Below are 17058 nucleotides of genomic sequence, written 5' to 3'. Positions count from 1 at the left end.
TTTTTTTTTATGTGTAGTTTTAGTCAGATGGGAGATTAATAAAAGCAGAAGAAAAAACAACCGCATGCCGCCAGTGGGAACTGAACCCACAACCTCTGAATTTCGCATCCGGTGCTCTAGCAACCAACTGATAGAGCACCGGACGCGAAAATTCGGAGGTCGTGGGTTTGGTTCCCACCGGCGGCATGTGGTTGTTTTTTCTTCTGCTTTTATTAATCTCCCATTTGACTAAAACTACACATAATAAAAAAAAAGACATCTCCTATGCTCCTTGGTTTCGGTGACTGTTGGCTTCCGTCATGTACGTTACATAGTCGTATAGTAGTAGTGGTTCATTGAAAGAAAAACTCAAAAATGTTGCTGGCCACGGCAATTGTTTCTGATAATTTAATCACTGAACCTGCGGCCGGTGGAAATAAAAAGGAAACGGTGAGGATAGCGAGGGGAAGTAACGAGGGGAGCGATAGCAAGAAAGGGCAGGCTAGAGCTGTGTATCAGCTCACGTTGTGATTATAATGGTGACACAGTTTTTATTATCTTTGAACTTAAAAGGTGAAAGTTAACGCTCTCATAGAACACCTAGTGGTAATTTCAGATTTCAAAAAGATGCCTTTATTCTGAAGATATTTTCTTATCCTCTGAGCAAAGGTCACAAAAAAACTGCTGAATAGGAAAACCATACGTGTATCCCATGTGCTATTGCATAGTTGCCAGCTGTGACTGCAGAGGCTCCAGTACTCCATGGCAATAGCCACTCATTGGCTCTACCAAGTGCAGGTTGTTCAGATGAACCACTTTCACCGTAGAATGTTTGAAATTTAAATATTGTGCCTTTTTAAGTTCTCTAAAGGGAAACAAAACCCGAACAATGGGTTTTATAATTTTTTTTTTAAACAGTGTTATCAAGTGTTTTAATTGCCAACGTACAACATCCTACTTGAGCTTTTCCCTCATAAGTTTGTTGAATGTTCTTGTCTGCATAATAGAGCTGCTAGTAATGCCCCATAAATTTCATGTGCAGTAAGCATGAATTATTTTGGAGCTTGGTCATGCTTCCATGCAGCACTGCGTTTGTATGCATGTGTGTATATTATATCAGTAATGTTCCATTCGGAGAATTTCCCCTGTTTTCAGTGAATTTGAGGAGTAAAATTCTGTGAAAATGGAATTTATGAAGTTTCATGCAATATTAAGAACTAAAATTTTCTCACTTTTTTCAAAATGCTTCAGTTTTAGAGGGAAAAATGGCCTGAAATAGAGATTTTTGGGTCTAATTAAGGGAATTTTTGGTTACAACATGGAGCACCACTGTAATAGATGAAATTGCTCCCCACTCTCTGCCCAAGTTTTGATGGCTGTTTTTACATTATTATCCCTAGTGCCATAAAGACTTGTTAGTCATACTGTTATATGTTCGTCCTTATTTTTTCACATTTTACCGCCAGTACGTTCAGCTTGCCATGCTTTGTGCACCTCGATTTTCCATGCTACGAGTACTGACTTCTCACTGAATGTGCTGCGTGTCTGTTTCTTCTTCTTTTTCTTACCCTCTCCTTTCTCATTCTACTATATTCTTTCTATCCTGTCACTTTTCTGGAGCAGGCAGGAATTGTTCCCCTTCCAGTGACAATTGGCAGCAGTTCCTTTCCGTTTTTTGCTTCCATGTTTTGCCTTTTCCTAACCAAATGAAAACAATAAGTTGCACATGTGCATTTGACCCGATTCCAATTTCTGACATGCATCTCTTTGCAAATGCACTTTTTGCAGAATACATCTGGTGAAGGCACAGCCAAGCCTGGTGAAACAACCGTTGAAAACGGTGGCCACCGCAATGGCCGGCCGAGGGCTGTTGAGAACTGCTATGAGGACATCCGTGCAGTCAGGCTTTCTTCGTGATCACCTGGGACAGACTACATGTCCGACATTCAGGCCTTCTGCTCTCTCTTCGAGAGAACTCTTCATTTTGTCCTGCTGCTATGCTGGCTGGATAAACCATCATGAGAGCCTTGATGCTCACATCATATAGTGGAACATGATGACAGGACAGTTCATCGTCTAGTGATTATGATACCACGGTGGTTTCAAAGAATCTGCCATGTTGTGTGTGCCTCGCCAAATGCTGTATTGTAGCTTTGATGAGGCCAACATTTTTCTGACAGTGACATGGAGAAGGTTGTTACCATGACAGTTTGTCAGTGTTTGTGGCAAATATTTACCATGTGTTTAATTTTCTGATGACAATCTTGCATGAAAGCAGACTTTTGGTTACTTTCATGCACATTACTGTAAAGGTGGAGTACTGTCTCATGTCAAAATTTTTACATCTCACAAAGTTTTCACCATCTCCCAACCTCTGTGAGAATAGAAGCACAGCAATTGTAGAAAAACTACACAGCCCGTGATAAGAAGCACTGATTTAGTGCCTTACATCTTGCAGAACCAGGTGTCATTTGAGACATCTGGAGTGGTTTTATCGCATATGTCTCAACATGCCAGGCCATCGCATGTGCTACATGCTTCATTCCTCACATGTTGCATAATGTGCCTGCATGCAGTGCTGAGGAAAGAGATGAAGGTTTATGCCAGCTGCGAATCTTATTAGCACTGAGAAATTTTCTGGTTTTGTGCAAACCCTTAGTATTTACTGTGCAAAAGCCTGGGAATCACAAAGGAAGTAGAACAGATTGGCTCTACATACATTGTGGCAATGGCACATCAGCGACTGTTTGGCAGTTCATATATAATAGGACATGTCATATTGTTATTTTTCTTTTGGTGCTTCCCATTGCTTTACACAGTTCACTTCCTAAACAGCATTGCTATTTGCTGAAAAGCTTTTTTTTTTTTTTTCAAGTGTTGAAAGTATGTAGTTGTAGCTTTGAAGCAATACTAATCAAGCAACAGTCCAGTCTATTACATGTGCACAAAGGCTGCATAGCTCTATTTGTGGAGCATTTGTGCTGTTGACTGGTGTTATGCTTAGCCTGTGTGTGTCAGTTTGTATGTAAGCTCTGAAAAGGCAGGCAGCAAGAAGTCAGAGTACTTAAAAAGATAAAATTTAAGAGAGCAAATGCAGTTGCTTTTTGTGTGCAGGCACTAGGAGACAATATTTGATGTCATCACACACTACTTGTACATAAATAATATGTGATAGTGAAGAAAGCTTTTATGACGTACATGTTACGGCATTCCATTTCGTTGTTACAACATGTTTTGATGGTGCGTCTCGTGGCTTTTTTTTTGTGTGTGACTTTTGTTATGCCTTGGTGTAGTTTACGAATAGAAAAGCCTAATGAGGTGATTTCACCAAACATGACCGTGATATCACGCAGAGTGGTTTTAGTTGTATGTTTTAGCTTTTACATATGCTATGTTCAGATATTTTGCGCATTTTTGTATGGCATTAGACAGGTTTTTCTTGGAGAACACAACAGTCATTGTGATATGCAACGGTATTCTTGAAGGAGGGTATACATTGCCACCAGTGCAATGAACATTCCAGTCTAATTTTGTCACTTTTTGTTTTAAATCTTGAAGAAAGCTTGCAGTGCACCAGTGTATAAAGGCTACAGGTCAGACAGAAACATCTATTCTCATACACAAACATTGCTTGTGCATGAAACTTCTAATATATACTACTCTGATTTGCACTGTGCATGAATTTTGATTGCAAACTTTACTGCTTTTGATATGGATGCCAGAAGCAGCACAAAAGTTTTAGCCGTCTGCTGTCAGCAGTGCGATAAAAAAACGGGGGACCCACTAGAGCTCTGTCGCATGTCAGTGAACCCGATTCCTTTTTCACTGCAATGGTGAACGTACACCCTCTAAAAAAATTATGACTGCTTTATTTTTTTAACTACAGACCTGTAGAGTCATACAGTCCAGTGTTCATACAATAATAGTAACACGTGATGGTACGTGCAATGCCCACAACAAAGTTACCTGTTCCAGTCAAGCTCAGAGATGTTATTTTCCAGAGAGGTATATGTGCTATTTTCTCTCTTGCACTGAAAAGGTGTGTACAAAATGAAGCAGGACTACCTGTCACGCTGTTCAATTCGTTGTGTGAGTGGAAGAATTTTGTACATAAACAATGCCTGTGAACAAAGAAAGCAGCAGTTATACCGGTGCTGTGCTTACATGATTTATATTGAAATGCAAAGCTGTAAATAATGCAATGTTTTTTTTTAAATAAAGACGTTTCTTCAAATTCTTTATTATTTACTATTTTTTGTTAGTGTATTCATATAGAAGGTGGTGGCCAACTGCACCAGGTGGCCATATCCTGTTCTGGTGAGGCAGTGTGTCGTCCGTTGTGGTCACCATCGGGCCACACCCCATGCCTGTTATACTGCCATCAAAATGACTTTTTTTTTTTTTCCGACGGAGAATTGCGCAACACCAGGATTCTAACCGTGGTTGTCTTGTATGCGAGGCAGATGCTCTACCTCTACGTCATCGCTGCATCCCAACGAAATCGCTGGATAGCAAAAAGGCTTCGACTTAAATTTAGGACAACGCAGCGACCTATGGAAAGAAAAATTATAGGTGTAAAGATAAGAGACAGGAAGAGAGTAGAGTGGACCAAGGAACAAACGTGAGTTAATGACATCCTAGTCGAAATCAAGAAGAAATGGGCATGGGCAGGGCATGTAACCTGACGGCGAGATAACCGATCGTCGTTAAGTGTAACAGACAGGACTCCAAGAGAAGGCAAGTGTAGCAGTGGGCGGCAAAAAGTTGGGTGGACAGATGAGATTAATAAATCTGCGGGGATAAGGTGGCCACAGCTAGCACAGGACAGGTTATTTGGAGAGATATGGGAGAGGCTTCTGCCCTGCAGTGGGCATAGTCAGGCTGATAATAATTTTGTTTGCCGGCTGACTGCTTTGAACATTAATGCCCACTTCATGCATTTAAGTTGCATTTCAGAACTCGGCTATTCACAAAATACTAAACTGCAAAGAATCCTTGTTCATTGAGGCTTGCAGAAAACAAAAATCAGACCAGCAGTAGCATTTCAACAACCTGCAGATTTCAGATTGCTGGTATTTCTATCATTCTTTCAAGAATGAGTACAGACTACTAGGATGAAGAAATTGTATGCGAAATTCTCACGTGTTCTTTTCCCTCAGCTGTACAATAACTGAACAAAACACTAAATGTATAGCCTTCGCCAAAATGTACAGCCCAGCAGCTTTGCTTCTACGCAGTGCAGTGGAAGTCTTGTAGTAGAGGTCAAAATGAGAGCTCCTCATCCCTTAGATTTTCAATGCCAACAACCGAGCCACACTACATGGCCCAGAAACATTTATCAGACATTCTTTGATGGGCTAGTTTGGAAATGTCGATCAACATCTATTTTCTTTTGTTAAAAGGTGCGGAGAGAAGGAATCACTGCACAATACGGCGTTACCACTACACTCTGTAATATCTGTAACAGGCCTTGGCCAGGTGTGATCATAATTACAAAATAGATGCCTGCTCAGTTTAGTTTCGTTAGCAGCTCAACATGACAACAGCACCAGTGCCATAGTATGCACTGCTGTGCAAGTTCCACGGCAGTTTTCCAAACGAAGACTTCACAGAAGGGAAAAGTAAAACACCATTTTAATCAAAGTTCAATCCAAATTCTCGCTGCTGAGCCAAGCTGGCTGTGATAGCAGGGATATTTCGAGAACAGCACCTTTCACATGCTGAAACTGCACAAGATCATGCCAATGCCAGTGTGGCCAGGAGTTTGAAATACACATCTCATTAATTAAAAGAGAGACAATATGCGGTGCATGACTGCATTACTGTGTTTGCTGGTTACCAAAGGCACACCAGTGCCATACGAATTCATCACAATGCAGACCATGGAGAACAGTGAGCAATTGGAGTGCCCACAATAGTAAAGATGGTACTATACACCAAGCTACACCTCCTACATTAGAACTCTTCCATGGCAATGTGCACTTTATTCTGGACAGGAATTTAGCAAGTGTTCCTTATAGTTCTAGTTTCAGAGCATGACTGATATGGTAGTCACCAGCTAGCAACTATTCATAACTTCGCTTTACATATGTACCATAATGCATGCTCTCCTGGCAGTATCCCACTTCCTGCGCATTGTCAAAACCTCTACTGTGCAGGTCTCCATTAAAGGCAACAGCTTGAATTTCACTGCAGCCTGCTGCAAACTGCGAAAGACGTTTTGCAAATGCTAGTGCATTTGGATATTTCTGCTTTCCTGTCCAATGACACTTCCAAGACTTCAAGAGTATGCATGCGGACTCGCCACTTACGCCGCTGTCCTTCACCCAATTATGCCTAGCGTTCTACATGTACCCTCTATTTTGTGCAATAACTCAAAAAACTTATTGTGTAAAAGCCTGCTCCAGCTAGCATAGGTTCAAGAGGGTTTAAACTTTCCCTCTGCAAGGGTTGTGTTATGCGCGTTTAGAAAGAACCGCCAGTGTTCTCTGGACACCATTTTTTAAATTCGGCCCCATCGACTACATTGCAATTTAGCAAGAAAAATTATTTTTGTGCATTGCAAAGAAAACCACCGGGTGTGATGAGAAATGTGATTATAAAGCCGATGTCAAATATTTGAAGCTTTACAACATGCAACAGGTTGCCGTTTTGCCTAGTATCCTAGACTGTAGGACTGCTCGAAAGTTTGTGTTCATAAAAATATTTCCACCAATAAAAGGATGATTCTGAATTGTGAAGTAAACATTTTATACCAAAAAATATTTGAATTTTTTCAAATGTGTGAAGATTCGGCATATATGGATTAATTTTATCAAGAGAAGAAAGTCGGCACACAAACAGTGAATGATGTTTATTCTCTGTGATGCAATACTTTGAACACTACACATTGCAAAACAACGTGAAATATGACAGTGATCCTCTGAACATTTTCTTTCAACTTACAGTGCCAAGTTTACAATCAATTTTAAGGCAGCATGAAGGACTAAATTTGAATTACAAATACAATTCGAATGGCAAATAGTACTTGAAGGCAGGCCAAAAAAATTCAGAAGCATAAATTTTTCTGACTGTTTCAGTGCAACATATACATTCAGAATCGTAAGGTTTGCCTATACCTGTACAACCAGTGGACACATCCACACAAGCAAAGTGCCAGCACACTTCAGTCAGTCCTCACGTACATTAAGAACTGGTAAAGAGAGAGAACATGTTGTTGAATAAAGAAACAGAAAATAGTTTCAGAACGAAAAGCCACTCCCTTTGGAAGCAAGCATGGCTGCAGCATCCCCCTCTGATTGTTCCATATGAAATCCAGTTGGCTGACTTTCTGAGGTGCCGCCACCACGGCCTGGAATGTGGTCATAAACTTTATCTAATTTAGCTCCGCTGAAGTCAAACCCTGGATTCTCAATCTGAAACTTTTCCAAATCCAGTTTCTTCATCATTTCATGCATGACAAGTGGGTCAGGCTTGTACTGTCCATCAAGCAAAGATTCCCACACTTTTTCTGAGCTGGCAGGTTCCGACTTGACAAGCAAAATCAACACTCGTTGTTGCTCCTCAATGGTCCATGTTGATTCATCAGCAACAACAGTGCGGTGGAGATCCCCGGAAAAAAGTTGCTTGCCATGCACTGTGCAAGACATGTGCTTGGGAGTGATCTGGATTCGCACATCCTTGCCACGTGTGCCTTTAGGTACTTCAACCTCAACAAACACCTCACCAACGGTCTGCCACCAGCGACCCCAAGGAGTCAGGCAGCTGACAGCACCACTTCGCTCGTCGAAATGGGAAAGTGGCATTTCAGCAGACTTCCATTGACAAGTCAGACCTGTTATATATAGAAAAGGTGAAAAAGGAAGAATTCAAATAAATGTACAAAAAATGCCAATTTCTTAAATTTAAAGTTAATGACCCGCATGGGCAATGGATACACACTTGAAATCTCAGCAGCATTTTCTTATGGAGAAAATTTCTGCCATTACTGCAGAGCATTGCCCTACACTGAAACCATTCACTGTTTTGAAAACACTTGTGAGTACTGTATACATAGGCAACACAAGCTGCCATTGTCGAAAAAAAGCAGCATGTCCACAGTGAGGTGACTACTGTGACAGCAGTAATTGTAATTGATACCTGAACAGTGGAAAATTCAGAATGTGAAACTAGGACCACATTTTTCCATTGTGTTAGCATCTGACACATCTTCATAATTCATGAATTAAATCTAAACTCATAAAATAGTGGCCAAATAGTTGGCAGTTAAAGCGACCCTGAACCGCATCTCGAGCATGGCAAGTGAACACGCTCAATTCATACAGTATGTGACCATGAACACCTTGTCCAAGTTACACAGTCCAATGCAATGTGTAGCATTTGCAAAATGAAGTGCAATGAAACCTTCCTCTTGTAGCTTTCCGTAGCTTGTATGTCCAATTTGTGCTGTCATGCTACCTGTGCGACACCTAACGCCCACATGATGACCAGCTCTGCCCCTCAAGACAGTTGTAAGAGCAAGTCTTCCATGGACAACAGTGTCCACACAAGGCCTTGGTAGGAGTGGCATTGCACACACAAGCACAACTCAAGGGAAAATAGAGAAAATTTGAGTTCGGCAAAACTGCAAAAGCTACATACTGCATCTCCAGTTTATTTACACTTGCTGCACATTGAACAAAAGATCTTTCACTAAGACACCACTTGTGAGGCGCCCTACCAGTTCCAAGCCATTCCTCATAGTTTATGGGCCTGTTAACCCCTGACAGACACATTTATTTTCGATAATTGTACCAAATAGTCATTTGGTACCCGTTCTGCATCTGTTGGCAAACCAAAAAGATGCAATGGATGAGCCCCACTCGCCTTAAGCGGGACACAAAGAGTGCCAGAAAACACATGACCAGCTGGACTCATCACGAGCCAGAAATTACAGTCTGCTTACGATGAGCCTGGCTCACCTAAGTCCTCTAAGAGGTTGAAAGACACCTTTAATGCCTTAAGCAATGTCCTCTTCTTCACAACATATTTCCAAGGCCTCTATTTCCTCTGTTATGACATTCGAGCCCCTAGGTACCTCAGCTCCTAGAAATATTTTGCTGCATACGTTGGCTTAGTTTGACTCGCGACTCATCTGGGATCACCCATCTGTGTGCTGAATCTCTTCTGATCTCAAGTTGCACGTTTAAAGGAACACTGAAGTGTGAAGGGAAAAAGAAACAGCTTTTTAGGAGTGCAAAGAAAGCTATTACGACATCTCTGCTTTTCTTGCAAACCTGATTTTCACTGTTTTATTTTGTAGCACTAATCAGACTGCTACTTATTTTGAGCCACCTTACCAGATTGCCATTGCTGTGGTTCTGTATTTTGGCCTGCTTCAGGCCTTTTTTCCTTTCTTTACCATCGTATGGTTTTGAACTTGCACTGTTATCTAGATTTTAAATGCGGCATTGTTTTAGCCTCTAAGCTGCCTATTATAGCCTTTTTGGGAGCCTCTCTCAAGAACTTACCCAGACAACACCAAACTTCCTGAAGATGTCCTCAAATGATAGAAACGTCCTCATCCCCCACAGGACGTCCTCAGTACCTTTTCAGTGCATTAGCCAAACGCCCTAAATAGTATGCCCCCAGTTTGTACGCTGCTGGATGATGCGAGAGTGAAAAATTTTCAAATGTCTTACAAATGTCATCTCGCAGGACAATACTGAGGCATAGTAATGACTTTAAATCAAGACCACTTTACCTCGCACATGCAGCTCTGATTACATAAAACGTCAACTTTAATTAAAGAACTTTCAGTGCAGTAGTGACATAATAAAGATAATAATTCTGACCCAAGATATGATATGTTGTCAGGAAATATCTTAAAATACATTCGATCCTTAAACCAGGGCTTATCCACCGCATATTTCTGGTGGGGTTGGACTTGGTTTTTCTGCCCTGTGATAGTACTTGTACTTGTCTCAATGACTTTGCCATTGAGGTGGCAAAATAAAGCCCAGAGAGAACTATGAATATACCACACAAACAACAACCTACGGGCACTGACAAAGATGGTGATCAAAACAGTCAGTCAAGCTGAGCATGGGTGAACTTATGCGAAACTAGTTTCTGTATGAATCCAGCACAAAAAATGGAAAAGAAATCCGTTTCTCAAATCCTGTGAAAGCATGCCCACAATAAGCAAGCAAATGATAATGTTCATGATGTAACAATAGCGCATGAGGAACACGAGAGACGGAAAGGAAACGACGCAGACAAGCGCTAATCGCAACTGGGGTTTATTGCTGAAACACACAATTTATAGAAGTCACTTTAAAAACAGAAAAACAAACACGCAGCCCCTCCTCAGAAGCCCAAGTCAGAGGAAAAAACGGGATTGAAGCATCAGGCGCCACTCATCGCTATGCAAAAATCAGTTAAAAAATCCGTTATCAAAAAGGATGTCAATGCAATGCTGAGTCTAAGAAATCCATTTCACAGTCTGCCATGATAACAGAGGGCTCGCTGATACACAGATTCTGACATTTCCTAATACGATATGCCTCCATTATCTCGCGTATGAGCTGATCGCGATGTCTGAGAAGTATGACGGTACTAGAAAAAAACCGGTGTGCAATTTTTCCCCTTTTGCTCTTCTTTTTTGCTGCATTCTCGGCAATGCTCCGGAAGATTCCCGTAATGATCTTTTAGTGAATTATGGTGTTCACCCAGCCTAACGTTGAGGCATCACCCCGTTTACCCTACATAGACAGCTCCGCAAGACAACGGTAGTTTGTACACTACACCCAAACAGCAGGGTACAAACGGGGCGCGGTGCCTAACGGTGCACCCACGCCTCTTTCGCTTATCGCCAACACCTTCTTGCCTGTTCCGAATCTGAGAGCCTAAACTGCTCAACTTATTTGGCCCAGAAAAAACCACCTGGACGCCATAGCGGCTCCCTACCTTCTTTTTAGCCCATGTGCCATTCTATGCACATAGGGCACCACGCTAATCTTCTGGCGTTCTCATCCAGCACATTGGGATTTGTGTCCCCCTTTAATCCATCGCACCAGTTTGCCGCAAGTCATCAAGATGACACGCATGGGAAACCCCGATTCCTTGAGCCTGTTCACCTGTGCAGAGACGCTCTTTTGGAAGGAGTGAATGCAAGATTTTGTGATGGCTGCCTTAATGCAGGACGTCACGATACCATTCTTGACAATTTTTGAGCATCCCGAGGCAAAATTAAGAACAGCCTTAGCAGAACGGGGGCTGTAAGTCCAGCAGATGTGATCCTGGCACATGGACAATGACAGGTCTAAGAATTTTAGGACCCCTTCTTTGGGTGATGCAACGGTGAAATTCAACCCTGAGCTGCATTCTTTAAAAACCTTCAAAATGTCAGGTATGCTCAGAGTTAGATCAGACTGAAATGAAAACACAAGGTAGTCATCAACATATCTGCAAATTTTTTTAACCAAACCTGTTGAATTATGTTGAATGTTTCGGTCCACCTGTGCGAGGAAAATGTTACTCAGTATGGGGGCTACGCACAAATCGATACAAACACCTGTACGTTAAATGAAGAAGCCTCCTTCCCATAGCACTTGTCTGCGTCGTTTCCTTTCCGTCCCTTGTGTTCCTTGTGCGCTATTGTTACATCATGAACGTTATCCAACTTGCCCAACTTTCGGCTTTGCCAGATGATAATGCACATTCTTTGCCAAATCATCATGTTATGTCCTGAAAACCGACTAAATAGGTCCTCTTAGGCAATTTTGAGGATTTTCTGAAGATTTTCTGAAGACTAAGGCTGGACAACAGGACCGGGTGAGGACTTGTTGAGGACCAGTGGAAGGCACCTTCAGGATGATGCAACGTCCTCAGAAATAAACTCTCAGAACGTCCTGAGGATGTCGTTGTGTTGTCTGAGTACCTACACCATGTGTACAGGACTACTACAGTTAACCTATTTTTATCTCACACAGCACTTCTCTGAGCCCCATTCCCAACACGTCCAACATACTTAGACGTCACATGCAGGAAGCAAAGATGTGACATACTAAGACAGTTGCAGGTGTTCTATGGCCAGTTAAAAAAAAAAAAAGAAAAGGTAGAATTAGGGCCACCGTGACACAGTAAACCCTAGCCAGTTCCTAACAAGAACTAGGAGTGCCAACTGATGAGTTGATCTATCTCAGGTCATGATGTGCTAGGCAAAATATAGCTACACAGTAGGGCCATTTCTTTAACCTACACCAGCTACACCAGTGTAGCAAACGTCCAATACCTCCAATGAAGCTTTGCTACACTGGTGTAGCTGGTGTAGGTTAAAGAAATGACCCTAGGATTCTGTGTAGCTATACCAACTCACGATATAACAGACCTTAGACAACAAGCAATCAATAAAAGGATGCAAGCTGATCTGGGAGTGACAGTAGATGACGTATGACAAAGCTTCGCATGCATGACGGCCGGGGGGTTAATCAAGTGCGGATTGCTTGCCACGGATGACAAATAGTAGCCGAAAAATCGACACAAGGCAGTCTTCAACTTGTGGCGACTGTAGGGGATTTTTGCTCTCTGTAGCACGTTAAGCGAAGTTATGGCTTCTAACTTATAAATGAAAGTTGACGCTAGTGCACGTTACGGAAAGCATAGCTATACGGCAAGTATAATACGCGCCTAGATGTAGCACGAAAACCTGCACAGTTAAATCAGAGCAGAGATGTCGGCCTAAAAGCACCACCAAGTTATGAAAAATGTTTTGCTTTTGTGGGGGATAACATCCCGAAGCGGGCGTCAAGCATTTCGCCTCCACCGAAATGCGACCGCCGCGGCCGGGATCGAACCAGCGTCTTTCGGATCAGCAGCCGAGTACCACAACCCCTGACTTTTTATTGAAGAGAAACGTGGGTCAGCCTTTCACGCCGTATTTGCGCCTTAGTGCACTTTGTTTTAGATAGCCCAGCGCTTGCACACCTCAGTAACAAAAATCAAACCCAAATACCCGTAACTGTTACTTACCGTAGACACCAGGGATATATATTACTACTCGACACACGACTCGCCGCTTTGCCACTTTTCAAAACCAAATTTCTGCCGCCGCTTTAAGGCAAAATACCATGCAAGTAGCAGTTCGTACCAAGTTATGTAGGCGGCAAGGGTGTATTAGTAGTAGCCGAACAGCACCGCCTCGTCTCATGCAAGAGTAAAATTAAGCGATTAGGCTACAATTCAAGTTCAATCATAATTTTTTTCGAAATTATTATTTATAAAAACATGGATTTCATAATACCTTCGATGTTATATTCGTTCGCATACAGTGGCGGTAACGAAAGTAAACAGAGTCAGATTGGTCAGATGATGAGAGAGAGGGCAGGAAGAAGCACGGGAGAGAAGTTAGTTGGCAAGATGGCACCGTATGGAGAAGAAGTTGAACGGTACGGAAACAGAATGCCCGTCCGGAAACACAGACGCGACAAAAGCGAAATTAGTTGTTGCCTCAAGTACCTCATTTTTGGCTTCAATGTGATCTTCTGGGTAAGTCCCACTGACAACATGCTTTTGTTGTCTTTGTCTCGAAGCGCCACTGTCAGTATTAGCACTTCAACCTGTGCGTTGCTTGGGGCACGGACCCCGATGATGGCTCTGTGAAGTGTTTGTGTAGCTGAACTATTGTCGCTGAATATCGTTTGAATTGCGGTTTATGACCGTTTAGCCGTCCGCGCTTTTTGGTAGGCCTAGTACCCTGGGTTCAGCTCTCGTTCATGCTGTCTTGCTGAGTGCAATAAAACAAAACTTATCAGGCTTAATGACATATTCTTGTGACACTTATCCTGGGCAGCAAACAGGTCTCGTCGTTTCTGACGCTTCTTGCAGTCGTGTTTACGCGAACGCGAGTTTCGGCAGCTGAAGCTCGTGAGCGGGTAGCCACGCCTTCATTCCTTCGGGATTATTGCCGCTCGGAAAATGGAAACTTTACGAAATGTTTGGGTGGTTTGGGTACCGGAAATTCGCGCTAGCGTCATTTTCCTTTGAAGTCAGTGACGCGCTTGAGAAGGGAGGGATAACGTCATCATTGCACCATGTAATAATAGCACCTGATATCATGGCACGCTTTCGCTCTGATCGAAGCGACCCAGGGACTGTGCTGTTTCGGTTATGAGGTATTTTTCTGCATCTCCGCACTGTGCAAATGGACTGTACTGTGGAGCATAGTTTCTGCACAAACTCAAGGTGGTGTAAACGGAGCTCGCTACGGAGTTTTAATTGCTAGCGAAAATTGGAAGAGGGGAGAGGGGCGTAGTTTGGGCCTGCGGGACTCTACTGTTGAATCGGTTGCGAATAAAGACAGCTTGACACCTCAGTTTCTGCTGGTGCAGTCGTGAGACAGGTAAAGTGAATTATGAACCGTTTACTCGGTCCTGCGCCTTTATTTCGCGCACAAGGCCGAACAAACGATTTAGGAAAGAGGGGGCTTATATTAAAGTTTTTATTAAAGTTCAACTGCATGCTTGTTTCGAGTTGAAAAATTCTGCATGGATGACAAACCACGCAGTGTGCGATAGGATGCTGATGACGCTAGCAGCAAAATATTGTAAGCAACTGTGTATCTCTGCGGACAAAGGTGAGCAAATGCCAAGAAGTAACCATGCTGGACTCCATTCCCGATATTTGTCCCGAGACCCGACCCACTGCCTCCTTGGTACACATTTCCTGCTGTATGCGATTTTACATGCGCTGTGTTGTGTCCCTGCCTATGTCCTTCTTGTCCCGTTCGTTGCGCTGTAGTCATGGAACATATTCATAAAAAGCAAATTCCACAGGAATGTATACAAGTTTTTTGCAGTAAGTGAAAAATACGAGAAGTACAGATTTTTACACAGATGCTAAAAGAAAGTAGTCACACTGTCTTAGTGCACTTCAGTTTTCACTGCAGAATGTTGGCTGTAACAAAAAAAAAATGCTGAAGAAAATTATTGGAAACAATCTTATTAGCACTGACTCCCTCAGCACAGTTACAGCATTACAGACCGGAAATGTAGTTCAACCCATAATAGGGGACAGTACATAACGTAGTAGTAGCTGAAACACAAATATGTGCAATAAGTTATGCCGAGTCCCTAGCCGCGTGGGAATCGGAACGAGAACACAGATACATGTGCTGCACATACCTGTAATGGTAAAATAAAACAAGTAAACTTATCTCATAAAGATTGCATAAAATAAAATGCAGAATAAGATGGAAGGCTTAAAGGGACAGTGAAGTAAACAACAAACTTCACATCATGAAGCCCATCTTGGGAGAATGGAAATCATGCAGGCATCAGGAATGTAAAGTGCCATAAACTTGTTCCATAAACATGCCATAATGTTCTGAGAGAACACTCACCCAATCTGCGGAATTATACAGAAAAAAAAATTGGAGGGGACACTTAAGCTCCGCCTTTAGGGTATGATGTGATAGCGTAGTAGGCGAATCCCCATATAAGCAGAATGTCATTCTATACTTTACATTCATAGATCCCTGGGAGTCCTCATACACCTTTTGGCGCAGGTTGCTCTTCCCAAGTGACCAATTATTAGTTTAACTGCCACCTGCTACGGTGGGCAGTTTGCTCACTATCCGGTGGGCAGGCTGCGATGACGCCGCGAGGTCACATGACCTGTGATGACGCCGCGAGGTCACATGACCTGTGATGACGCCGCGAGGTCACATGACCTGTGATGACGCCGCGAGGTCACATGACCTAGGTGGCCCACCTGCCTCCTACGTTGTTCTCTCGGGACCACCTGCCAGAGCCACGCCTGTGATTTATTGGTCACAATGCCGGCACCGGATTTTCTGGAGAACGGGGTCTTTAACGCTATTGCATTAATACGGTCTGGGTGACCTTTATGGTCAAGTGCCAAAATCTGCAAAAAAGTGGCCGGATTGACGCATCAGTTCATTTTCTCACTCATCATTGCCGAACCAAGTGAAAGACTCGTCGCTGCCAGTAACGAAAATGAGCTGTAGTGCTTCGTCCACTTTGTTTTCCCAAGCTTCAGGTCCCATTGCCAGTTTGCTGCTTACAGAGGTCAGGCAGTGTTTGAATTCCCAGTATTCAGAGCCGTTGAGGCATGTAGAGATGCTGCGCCACTTAGCAAAACAAAAATGGCGACGCGCTCTTCTAGAAACGCACCAACATATGCGGAAAATGTTTTCCATAGCAGCCAACAGAAAGCTCAATAAAGGCAGAAGCACATACGGAGCTCCTTGCTTTTCATGCGATGTTGTTCTACCAGCTGTATTTGCTATTACCTTTTGTGAAAAGCATTTACAAACTTTTTATGGTGAATTTTGTTTCGATCAGGCAAAGCAGGGGTAATGTATCGAGCGTGCGGAAATTGAATACCAGTCATTTGAGGTGCGAACAGGGCTCTTGGGGGAACCCGGCCCGTTGGTTCCTTGAGCACGACGAGAGCCGGCAGTTTGATTTCCACAGCCCGCAGCTGTTGCGGAGAGGGTGACCGTCGGTCCATGAAGAGCCCAGCCTGTGTTGACGATGTGAATGCTGGAATCACTGGCAACGTTATTTTTCCGCTTGGCTGGGCAGTCATGCGTGCCCTGGTTTGCTCCATGTTACCGATTAATTAAAGTTGAAGTAATCGTGCTCCAGGTGCAGGCTTCCCACGGTCTCCTGGAAGACAAATATAGCCTCAGCGTAGTTAGCTGGAACTTCTAGCTCTTGTTTGTGCCTACTCGTAAAGCACGTTGAAGGGGCTTTGCAGTGGGCCATCTAATAATTTGAAGCCTGGAAGTGGCCCAGGTTCATTTGGACCGCCAGCTTACATGTGTGTTCATGGTGGAGGCGGTTGCTTGCAGCTTGTCCCCACTGCTCGCTCAGAATCCAAGTATAGTCCATTAGAGCTTCGTCAAGCTGTGGCAAAGGGACTGGTAATAGGTCCATTCGCAATCATTTTCTGTCCAAGTGGAAATGTTTTGCAGTTTTATTGATGTCTTCATTCTTCTGCACTGAGCAGCTTCACCTTCCTTTGAATAATGTAGCTCATTTTCATGGTCGACGCTGAGTGCGAGCACCGATGAAC

At 43.0% G+C, this 17058-nt stretch overlaps 3 protein-coding genes and 1 pseudogene across 11 annotated transcripts in view; 2 read left to right on the top strand and 2 right to left on the bottom strand.

Annotated features, from left to right (window-relative positions):
* Positions 1-4218, top strand: part of LOC149352002 (Ig-like and fibronectin type-III domain-containing protein 2) — a 197760-nt gene extending 193542 nt beyond the window's left edge. For all 3 annotated transcript variants that reach the window (XM_089581241.1, XM_089581243.1, XM_089581242.1), the window contains one exon: positions 1768-4218. In XM_089581241.1, the coding sequence (XP_089437367.1) occupies positions 1768-1896 (129 nt within the window). In that variant the 3' untranslated portion in view covers positions 1897-4218. The remainder of the gene's footprint in view (positions 1-1767) is intronic.
* A 2599-nt stretch (positions 4219-6817) lies between these two features.
* Positions 6818-15574, bottom strand: LOC149352001 (nudC domain-containing protein 2-like). 4 transcript variants are annotated; one of them, XM_089581240.1, is made up of 2 exons: positions 15359-15574; positions 6818-7813 (listed from the first exon to the last, which is right to left on the bottom strand). In XM_089581240.1, exon 2 carries the CDS (start codon positions 7782-7784, stop codon positions 7221-7223), a length of 564 nt encoding a protein of 187 aa, XP_089437366.1. In that variant the 5' UTR covers positions 7785-7813; positions 15359-15574; the 3' UTR covers positions 6818-7220. The 4 variants fall into 4 exon arrangements, with proteins under 4 accessions (XP_089437366.1, XP_089437365.1, XP_089437364.1 ...); XM_089581239.1 differs by lacking the exon at positions 15359-15574 and adding an exon at positions 13262-13371; XM_089581238.1 differs by lacking the exon at positions 15359-15574 and adding an exon at positions 13109-13171.
* Tsp26A (Tetraspanin 26A) overlaps positions 13327-17058 on the top strand; it is a 36816-nt gene continuing 33084 nt past the window's right edge. For 2 of the 4 annotated variants that reach the window (XM_089581232.1, XM_089581235.1), the window contains exon 1: positions 13327-13506. In XM_089581232.1, coding sequence (XP_089437358.1) covers positions 13327-13506 — 180 coding nt within the window. The remainder of the gene's footprint in view (positions 13507-17058) is intronic. The other 2 variants (XM_089581234.1, XM_089581233.1) reach the window with 1 other exon arrangement.
* Positions 15923-17028, bottom strand: LOC149352000 (uncharacterized; annotated as a pseudogene).

Source organism: Amblyomma mixtum, chromosome 3, assembly GCF_055824585.1.
Source record: "Amblyomma mixtum isolate Tamu chromosome 3, ASM5582458v1, whole genome shotgun sequence".
Taxonomy (NCBI): domain Eukaryota; kingdom Metazoa; phylum Arthropoda; class Arachnida; order Ixodida; family Ixodidae; genus Amblyomma; species Amblyomma mixtum.
This window is presented reverse-complemented; position numbering and strand designations above follow the sequence as displayed.